The 10702-nt window shown below is 38.5% G+C and overlaps 1 protein-coding gene and 4 non-coding genes across 6 annotated transcripts; 2 read left to right on the forward strand and 3 right to left on the reverse strand.

The window, feature by feature from the left end:
- Positions 1-2127: 2127 nt before the first annotated feature.
- LOC108426767 lies at positions 2128-5885 on the reverse strand. Of its 2 annotated transcripts, XM_037538253.1 has the most exons (3): positions 5778-5885; positions 3225-3399; positions 2128-3060 (listed from the first exon to the last, which is right to left on the reverse strand). In XM_037538253.1, the coding sequence occupies exons 2-3, from the start codon at positions 3397-3399 to the stop codon at positions 2216-2218; spliced, it is 1020 nt and encodes a 339-aa protein (XP_037394150.1). In that variant the 5' UTR covers positions 5778-5885; the 3' UTR covers positions 2128-2215. The 2 variants fall into 2 exon arrangements, 1 of the variants encoding a protein (XP_037394150.1); XR_001857800.1 differs by lacking the exon at positions 3225-3399.
- A 456-nt stretch (positions 5886-6341) lies between these two features.
- Positions 6342-6413, forward strand: trnae-cuc. The gene has a single exon. It is a non-coding gene; the product is annotated as a tRNA-Glu (tRNA).
- Positions 6414-6895: 482 nt separating this feature from the next.
- trnak-cuu lies at positions 6896-6968 on the forward strand. Its single transcript has one exon. It is a non-coding gene; the product is annotated as a tRNA-Lys (tRNA).
- A 305-nt stretch (positions 6969-7273) lies between these two features.
- Positions 7274-7346, reverse strand: trnak-uuu. The gene has a single exon. It is a non-coding gene; the product is annotated as a tRNA-Lys (tRNA).
- Positions 7347-7951: 605 nt separating this feature from the next.
- On the reverse strand, positions 7952-8024 carry trnat-ugu. Its single transcript has one exon. It is a non-coding gene; the product is annotated as a tRNA-Thr (tRNA).
- Between the last annotated feature and the right edge of the window lie 2678 nt (positions 8025-10702).

The raw sequence follows: 10702 nt of genomic DNA on the forward strand, positions 1-10702 counted from the left end.
CCGAAAACATGTGTTCTTGAAAAGACTTGAGAAAAAAAAAAGTGAAAATATTTGCTCAGGGATATGTGTGTATATGTATATGTATACACACACATACACAACACAGCGTAAGAAGCAAGTTTTTGTTCTGGTGGCAATGATATGTAGTCAACGGAACCCTACTGAAAACCAGTTTGTTCTGAAGAGGGCTATCCAAAAAGGCTGCCCCTCTTTATGGCCACTTATGAAGGGTGGTCCTTCCAAGCTCTAAAAACAGAGGTGGCAATTGTGTTTCATTAAGTAAAAAATGAAATACAGAACACTACAACGTAAAAAACATGCACACATTCCTACGTGACTAAATAAGATAATGGTCTAACTTTGAATCAGAAACTTTCTTTGCAGGGCTGCCTTGCTGTTAATCTTTGCTCTAAAGCATTTAATGAGACAAGTAATGCAATTGCTCAGCGTTCTATTGACTTTTTTTCTTTCTTGATTAAAAGATTCATACAATAACCTAACTTATGACAACCAACCGCCAGGGGTGGGCTTACACATTAAATAAATCAATCAATGAATAATTCTAAAGTCCTTTTTGCATTCCTGTTTTTATTTTTATTAAAGAAGTGCCATATTCCTCACAGAGGAAATGTGTAAGGTTTGACTTCTAATCAGACCATCTTTTCTTATGTAAATGATATATACCTATAATGATTATGTATTGTACAAAAAGGAATACTTTATCTAATATTTTCATAGAAAATAACATCTGAAACATCCAGTGTAATACCGTATCCGGTCTTTCATCTTACAGTTTTCCACATCAACCCCGAAATACTTTAGTAGAAGTACATTGGTAAAACAGATGGTAATTGTTTTCTTTTAAAAACCACAAAAGGTGCCGGAATATTCATTAATAATTCTAAGTCTCTCTAAAACACGTTAACAGGCAGCGTTCGATTGACGATGCGCTCAGAAAAGCGCATTGTGACGTAATTTCTTGCCATGACGATGGTTTTGTCATATTAATAGAAACAGATCGCACTTTGGAATTCGTTGTACTGTTACCCGTTTTTCCTCTACAGGAGATACAATGCAACATCTTTTCCCAAGATATCAAAAATATAGCACAGTAACTGGTAAGTAAACGTGGTTTTAACGTTACTTAAAGCAGGACTGAGACAGACAATGAACTAGCTAGCTAACGTAGCACTGTTGCACTAAAACCTTGGCAAAGAAAATAATAATGGATTTACTATGAGTTGCTGTTTTGCTTAGTTTTACATAGAACATTACTAAGCTAACGTTACTGAAATGGCATGCTATCTGGCCAAAAACACCATTTAGGTACAGGTTCCCAAAACCAACCCTGAGAGGTTGCATCTGGTTCCGTCCTGAGAGCTCTCTGCTCCAACAACGTCCACCTAGAATGGGTTCATTAACTAGCTTTAGTTGAATCAGGTGTGCTGGAGTAGGAAAAGTGCAGGTGCCTCCTCGATTGTGAACCACTGAGCTAACTAGGTGACTAACATTAGTGACGAAGAAAGCCTGGATATAAAATACTTTTAACTCATTTGTTAGCTTTTGGATCAGATTCAGGAATTTGTAAAGCACAAAAACAGAAGGATATGTGGAGTGTTTTGCAGCTGACCAGTCGCAATTCTAACTCGTACAATGAACAGACTAAGTAACTGATTGTGTCTAAGCTGCAAATTCAACCCAATACCTGAGAAACAACCAAAATCTCAGTTGCATAAAAATCCAGCTCCTCTCACCGTGTTTCCATTGGTCCAGGCCTGAAGTCAGACCACGTCGTCTTAATAGGCTGCTTGCAGCATTCAGTAGTGTTTTTAGTGTTTAGTTTTTTATTTAAGACTTTGTATTTTACAGCATGAACCTGATTACTGTATACTTTTTATACGGTTTATTTAGATTGGCAGACTTTTCATCCACAAGTGTAAATACAGTAGCTATAACAGACAAACAAATACATATTTATTTTTCGTTTGCATGTACATTAATCTTTTAATTGGTAAAGGGTGCATAATACAGCAATTCAACAGGCAGTATTGAAGGGCGTGTAGCAGTAACAGTGCTGAGTAGAATGCGTAGGGGACAATAAAGCATGCAAGTCTAGATTATTAACTATTTAGAATTAATTATTTATTTATTAAGGACGACAAAGCACTGTTAACAAGGCATCAAGAAGGTTGATGTAACGCACTGGATTTTCAGATTAATTAGGGTATATTAAAATATAGTACACTGAATGCACGTGCTGAAAGGCTGGTGGCTGGTTGGTTGTTGCATCATGTTCTGTCTTGACTGTTTTTGTCAAAGTGGGTGGTTCTGTCTTGACAGCTGGTTCTGGAAAGCGGCTCTCTGGACAGATCTGGATTGTGTCTGGTTCTGTCTTGACAGCTGGTTCTGGAAAGTGGCTCTCTGGACAGATCTCGATTGTGTCTGCTTCTGTCTTGACAGCTGGTTCTGAAAAGTGGCTCTCTAGACAGATCTGGATTGTGTCTGGTTCTGTCTTGACAGCTGGTTCTGGAAGGTGGCTCTCTGGACAGATCTCGATTGTGTCTGGTTCTGTCTTGACAGCTGGTTCTGAAAAGTGGCTCTCTAGACAGATCTGGATTGTGTCTGGTTCTGTCTTGACAGCTGGTTCTGAAAAGTGGTTCTCTGGACAGATCTGGAAAGTGTCTGGTTCTGTCTTGACAGCTGGTTCTGAAAAGTGGCTCTCTAGACGGATCTGGATTGTGTCTGGTTCTGTCTTGACAGCTGGTTCTGAAAAGTGGTTCTCTGGACAGATCTGGATTGTGTCTGGTTCTGTCTTGACAGCTGGTTCTGAAAAGTGGTTCTCTGGACAGATCTGGAAAGTGTCTGCTTTTCTTTTAATGGCGGGATCAGTGATGGCACCTGGTTCTATCTTGATGGCTGGTTTTGTAATCAAGCATCGTTTTCTACATGCTGTCAAATGTTTTACTATTTGAACCCTCCTTATAATGGTCGTTGGACAATAGCAGCAGTGAAAATGTGCCTGGTTTCTGCAGTACAGATTGCATTTCACTATGTAGAACTCTGAAAGTGAAAGTATAAAAAAGGGTAAAAACAGAGCATGTAAGAAAATAATCTGCGAAGTATCTAAAAAAGTATATGAGTATAAAATGACATGTTATTGCCTAGATGTTCCCCGTGTATTAGCAGCATAATGAATGTATCAAAATAACAGACGAGTGAGTTACCTTCATGCTTAACTGCCAGGCTTAAATGATTACGGACATGGTATTGCACCTGGTGTTCCATGGCGGCACGGTAAACTCGAGGTTTACAAAATGGGCAGTGATATTTACTGCTGCAACACTTGCTGCATTTTTCTATGACAAGACTCTGCCCTCTCCTTAAAATTGTTACATGCATCTGTGGACAGTAAAAAATATGCAGTACACATTATTGTTACAGCTAGCTTCAATGTGGGGCCCAACAACGTACACAGTTTTATGCTTTCAGCTCATGTGATCCCTTATTAACAAGCTGGGTCAGGTCGTATTGGAGTAGAAAAAGAGAAAACGGTGCAGATCATGGGGTCCCAGAACTGGCTTTAGAACCCCTCTGATAACTGTGGGACATTCTGAAATGATTTACATAAGGAAAAAGCTTAAAGGGGACCTATTATGCTCATTTTCATTATTAATCATTTTTTGAGGTCTACTAGAATAGATTTACATGCTTCAGTGTTCCAAAAACACATTTTTCTCATATCATACATCTCTATTCACACTGTTAGATTGCCTGTGTTTTTAAGCCTTGCCTCTCAATTAGCTGAGTGTGCTCTGATTGGTCAGCTATCCCAAAACGAAGGTTGACCTAACACTAGATTTTCAGATTAACCAGGATACAGGATGTGAATACACATGTGCTGAGAGAAAGGCTGGTGGCTGGTTTGATGTTGCATCTGGTTTGGTCTTGACAGCTGGTTCTAGAAAGTTGCTTTCTGGAAAGATCTGAACTGCCAGAGAGGTTCTCCCAGTGAACAAATTCTTCCCAGCCTCCAGGATTGCTATGTGTTGTGTAAGGGAGTGCCAAGCTTATTAGTAGGTGGAAATGATCATCTACTAACAAGGAAAAAGGCTGAAATTCAAACAAGGCATTTGACACAGCTGAGAAAAGTGTTCTTTGTGGGAGAGAGTTACTCCTTCTGACAGTAGGACTTGTAGCCCAGATGTTGCTGTGCTGTCCCCTCTGATGTACATTGGTCTTATTTAATTTTGCAGACTCTTTACTTGCACAAAAAGCTATAAAACATACTTAAGGAGAGGGAAAAACCAGGAAAAGCATAATAGGTCCCTTTTAATTTACTAAAGCACTGATGTAGGAAAACTAAATTTCTTGCACATTTTACTGATGAACAAAATTTCAAAGTCAAAATGTAAGGCAGTGTTTATGACCAGTAAGATGTGAGAGAAAGTTGTTTTTTCACAAGTCACATCAAACTTTTTTCCATGTTAAGCATTTGAAGGGGAATTTCATAAGCTTTTCAAAATGTCTGCATAATTCAATCATTAAGATGTAAACAACAGCATTCACACTGCTTTGTCAGAAATAAAGGTTATGTGCAGGTAAATTCTTTGTTCATGAAGGTAAAAGCAATAGAAATATTTCCTCAAAGGTACAACAGTGGTTTTAAGGTCCAACTGTGAACCTTAAATATGTTTTTTCAGGGTGAAAAGTACATATTTGTATCTTTTCATAACCTAATATTTTAAAATAGAACAATAATATAAAAAGCCTGGAGATGAGACAGGTGTGTGGAGAATTCAGTGGATTATGGTACAGTTATGTTCCCTGACTAAAGGTACTGAGATTGTACCCTTGGGTGTACCACCCTAGTGACAAGAGGGGTACTGCCCCAGGGGCAGTTTCATACCTTTTTTTGAAAGTGTACAGAAACAGACTGGTTTTGGTGGTGATAGGAACCAGGGATTGAGACCTCTACAATGGAAATATAGCAATTTTATTTGCTATCCAATATGACCAGTTAACCGACAACTGTGAGTTTTTACATGGATTGTTGGTGATGATAAAATTGTGATAGATCTGAAAATGCAAGTCCCTTTGGGGTCTATTTTGGCTTACATAGCCCTGCATGTACCCCTCCACCTTGAATAGATTTTGAACAACAGCCTATGTTTTAGACCCGATATTTAGCTCAAAACGATAATAAAAATGTGTCCGAGGTCAGGCAGCGCAATCATAACCATTTTGAGTCATAGCATTGGGGCAGCTTTTAGAGGCATTTAAATGGTTCCCAACAACACTACTGTGAGCAACTGAACCAGAACGGCACATTGCACGTCAAACTACTCGGAATGTCAACAATTATGCAGAAAATCTGGGGGAAAACATTACAATTTCACTTGAAGAAATATATTTTACCCCTCTTTCTTTTCAAAGTGTGTTTTTTAGTTTTCACCCCTTTTACAGCAGCGACCCGTGTCAAATGCTTTTCATAGTAAAGTGAGGAACCACACTAACAACCCCGCCGGTCAGCAATCCTCCAGACCAAAACTAGAGTGACCGACTCTTCGCTTAAACATTATGTACAGTGAAATCTTCATGTGTTAGCCGTTAGTTCGACCTTTTTCAGAAGAGACCGAATCCGATTGGTGGTCTCTCGACAGACCAGGGAGCTCGTTTTTTGTAAAAGAAGTAGCCAGATACACGGCTTAGTCAGATAGACAGCTACAATACACAGTCCCACTTTCAAACCTCTCCAGCATCACAGAGAACAGACATACCCTTTTTGTGCACTGCCTTTCTCGTTGTTCCGTGGCAAAATTATAATACTAATGACAAAATTGGAGCGGCCTGAACAAAACGTGGAAATCGCCTTGTTGAGTCCAACTCACATGGCAATACAGACCAGTGAAAACACGACGCAGGAGGAGCTGGATTTGAATCAGACCCTACCCCCTGGACTTTTGTTTCTTTGTAATTTTCAGTTGGCTAGTTTTAAAACCGAAGCTTCAACAGATTGCTCAGTGACATCCACACCTGCAGCTCATTATTTCATCTGGGTATTGCTACTAACTTTACTGATTTGATTATTTTGAAATACCCGTTTAGTAAGCCGAACTGTGTGAAATATGACAATACTGAACAATGAATTGGTCTGATAAAGACCGTGTAGTTGCAGACGATGTCTATTACATAAGAACAAAACAGAGAACTGCTTATTTGCATAGTGTTGCTTTGTGAAACTCACCTGTAAGTGTTATTATAATTATCAAAGTTTGTAGAGGACAGTACAATAAAATACTACCTAGATTTCTCTGTTTCATAATGTTGGTAGGGAAACCAGGTCCCTGGTGGTCTAGTGGTTAGGATTCGGCGCTCTCACCGCCGCGGCCCGGGTTCGATTCCCGGTCAGGGAAGAAGTTGTTTTTCGGTCCCAAATCTAGCGGCTGTATTTGTATCATTACATGTTGTACTAAACCACAATTGCTGTCTCTAGTAGTTACTAATCGCTGGTATTCCTTACAATTAGTAGTTCAAACAAAATCTTACAGTTTTCCCTCTTGCTCCAAAAGTAGTTGTGTAGTTTCTGCTGCTGTGCTGACACTGTCATTTAAAAATCAGTAAACGTAATATATGTTGTACTAAATTACATGTTGTACTAAACCACAATTGCTGTCTCTAGTAGTTTATTAATCGCTGGTATTCCTTACAATTAGTAGTTCAAACAAAATTTTACAGTTTTCCCTCTTGCTCCAAAAGTAGTTGTGTAGTTACTGCTGCTGTGCTGACACAGTGTCATTTAAAAATCAATAAACTTAATACACTTATGGGAACAAAATTCAGACTTCAAGTCACAGTGGTTACACTTTTCCGACCTAGTCATATTGGGAAAGCAGCAGCCCGGCTAGCTCAGTCGGTAGAGCATGAGACTCTTAATCTCAGGGTCGTGGGTTCGAGCCCCACGTTGGGCGTAGACAACATGTTTTTTTTTTTTTTTGAAAGGCTGGATTCCATAGATCAATATAATTTGTAGTAGTGTAATAAATTCGACAGATCACTACAACAAATTGTGTCATTTACGCACTAAAACGAAACTGTTATACATTAGCGAACTAGCTAAGCATAAAAAAGGCTACATGATAAAATATAGCCTACTCTTTTTTGTGTGGCATAAGTGATCCAGAAATGGATTAAAGCGCTTGGTAGACTAAATAAATAAATATTGTACACTAAATTTTGTGTGGTTTCTATGACTGTAATAGGACAGAAAAAGTCACGCCCGAACAGGGACTTGAACCCTGGACCCTCAGATTAAAAGTCTGATGCTCTACCGACTGAGCTATCCGGGCTCTGACAATGTAATAAGAGGGGCAGGTTTAGAGGAAATCACGAAGACAGCGCGTTACATTCTGATGAACTATAAAACTATGAACACTGCCTTTCATACTACACTCACCAATCAGAGCTGTTGTTTTATTCATTATTATTACCATTGCACAAAGTTAACATTCTACTGCCATGTAAATAACACATCGCAACAGTTATTCAGTACAGTGTACATCTCCAACATGTTCATGTATATATCTACACACCTATAGTGAATCTATTTTTGCATATCTATAATAGTAATTTATTCTATATACTGTAATTTGTTGCACTATGTCTATTTATTACACACTTGCACAGTCTCTTTTTGCACTATTGCTACTATTTGCACTTCTGGTAGATGCTAACTGCATTTCGTTGCCATGTACTTGTACTGAGTAATGACAATAAAGTTGAATCTATCTAATCTATCTAGCTATTCTTTCTCAACGTCCCTTTCTCATGCCATTTTATTTATTTTTTTATTCTGCTGGTTACGTCGCTCTCAACACAGACTAAAGCATAATGCAGGAAGGAAATAAGACTGAGATGCTGTTCTAGCCGATAAATGAAGAAAATGATGGTGTTGAGGCCCCAGCGAGATTTGAACTCGCGACCCCTGGTTTACAAGACCAGTGCTCTAACCCCTGAGCTATGGAGCCCTACGGACAGCTGGTGCGCGTAATAGTGTTTTTATCCATACACTTTCTTGTGTATACTTTCTGGACTGCCAATACAACAAACAGTATATTAAAATTATTGTAGTGAGTAAAATCGTTCTACACGTGTAAGACATTCTGGGCTAAAAGATATACAACAGGGTTTGTCTTCAACTCTATCGCCTATACGGTAAAACACTTTTGTAATGCACTAGCGACATCTAATGGAATTAATGGTATAATTGCATCTGATTTACAGCCGGTTTTCTTTTAATTTTCTGGGCCTGACCTATAAGATGCCCTAAGCCTTACGGCCCTAGTTAGTTGTGCTATGTATAAATAAGTGCATTTGGGACAGATTTATGCGTCACACCGGCCACACAGGTACTACATTCAGAAAAATCATCTACCGTGGCTCAATATAGACAAGCATAATGCAAGTCAATGACAATGTCAGTTCATTTTTAATGTTTATTAGTGTTGGTCAAACAGCTGTTAACAAATCCCTCCTCTTTTGACTGGTCCTCATATGTATCTTAACAATGGAATTTTGGATAAAAGCCATATTGTTACATGCGGTCCTCACCGAAGGCCGACTTTTTTACAGACTGCTCATTTGTGCATGCATTATTGCATCTTGGGAGAATAACTTTAGTTTCCAACAGGAGGTACTTATATGTTCCAAGCAATTTTAGGCTAAACACTTTTATACATTTTTTTATAAATCGTGAATTGTTAGATGTGAACTGATGGTATGTTTCTGTAGGCTGTTTTTGGAAACTACCACACTAAATAGCAGGCTAAGCCCAAATGATGCATAGAAAATTACACACCAAAACATTAGCTTAGGTTATTTTAGTTTATTGTCATATTCAGTTTGAGATACTCAGTGTTTTTTTAAAGAATGTGACTATTTAAATAGTGGCCTGTTCAAAGTTATGTACAGCATGTTGCGAATCTGTGATATAACACAAACATTTTTATGGCAGGCACTGACACAGCATCAATTAATTGTTTGAAGGTAAAATAAATTATCATCTGAGATCTGTTAAATGATTGACAGCTGCTAAGGACCAAGTCCCGTTTTAGTGCAAAGGAAAGTTCTTAGTGCAAAACAGGTCAATAACATGATTGAGTATAAAATGAGCATCCCAGAAAAAAGGCTGAGTCTTTCAGAAGTAAATATGAGAAAGGCTTCACCGCCGTGAAAGACTGCATGGTCAAATAGTGCAATAATTCAAGAATAGCATTTCTCAACATAAAATAACAGAACTTTTGCATGGGCTCAGAAACACTTCTGAAAACCACGGTCTGTGAAAACAGGTTAGTGCTGCATCCACAGATGCTAATTAAAACTCTTAAATGCAAAAAATGAAAATTTATATAAACAGGATCCAGGAATGCTGCCACCTTAAAATGGACAGATGGGAAGTGGAGAAGTGTCCTGTGGTCTGACAAATCAACATTTGAAATTCTTTTTGGAAATCATGGACATTGTGTCATCTGGGTTAAAAACCACTCAGCTTGTTTCAGTGCACAATTCAAAAGTCAGTATTCATAATGGTAAAGGGGGACATTAGTACACATGGCATGGGTGACGTACACATCTGTGAAGACACAGTTAATGCTGAACGATAAATATATGTTTTGCAATATATGCTGCCATCCCGACAAAGTCTTTTTCAGAGAAGGTAGTCCAGACCTTCTAAATTCTAAAATGAAAAATATGACAAAGGAGACCCCAAAGTGATGAGCAGCTGAAACCCTATATTAAGCAAAGATGGGAAAACATTTCACTTTCAAAACTACAGCAACGGGTCTCCTCATTTCCCAAACTCTTACAGAGTATTGTTAAAAGAGGAGGTGATGAAACACAGTTGTAAACATGCCCCCATCCCAGCTTTTTTGGAACATGTTGGCATCAAATTAAAAATAGGCATATATTTAAAAAAAAAAACAATAACATTTCTCAGTTCTCAACATTTGCTTCTTTGTCTTTGCACTATTTTCAATTAAATAGGGCTTAAATGATTTGCACATCATTAAATTTAGTTTTTATTTATATTTGTGCCCCAACTTTTTTTGGAAAGGGTTGTATTTGAGGTGTTGCTGAAACCTGACTTTTTTATTTCCAATAACGTCTACATCATTCATTTGTTTATTTTCAAAATATTGACATAATTGCAATGAGCACAAACTGTTGTTTCTTTGAAAACATAGAAACACAGTTGAAAATCTCTTGGTCTGCTGAAGCATTGAAAGTTCCTTTCACTGGAACTAAGTGTACTTGAGCTAATCTGAGGGCCACGTGAAGTTTGGAGGCCTGTAGTGATTGACTACAGAAAGTTGGCAACCTCTGTGCACTATGTGCCTCAGCATCTGCTGACCCCACTCTGTCATTTTACGTGGCCTACCACTTCGTGGCTGAGTTGCTGTCATTCCCAATCGCTTCTACTTCGTTATAAAACCACTGACAGTTGACTGTGGAATATTTAGTAGCAAGGAAATTTCATGACTGGACTTGTTGCACAGGTGGCATCCTATCACGGTACCATGCTGGAATCCACTGAGCTCCTGAGAGCAACTCATACTTTCACAAATGTTTGTAGAAGCAGTCTGCCTGCCTAGGTACTTGGTTTTATACACCTGTGCCCATGGAAATGATTGGAACACCTGAATTC

The sequence above is a fragment of the Pygocentrus nattereri genome, chromosome 5 (assembly GCF_015220715.1).
Source record: "Pygocentrus nattereri isolate fPygNat1 chromosome 5, fPygNat1.pri, whole genome shotgun sequence".
In the NCBI taxonomy this organism is placed as follows: domain Eukaryota; kingdom Metazoa; phylum Chordata; class Actinopteri; order Characiformes; family Serrasalmidae; genus Pygocentrus; species Pygocentrus nattereri.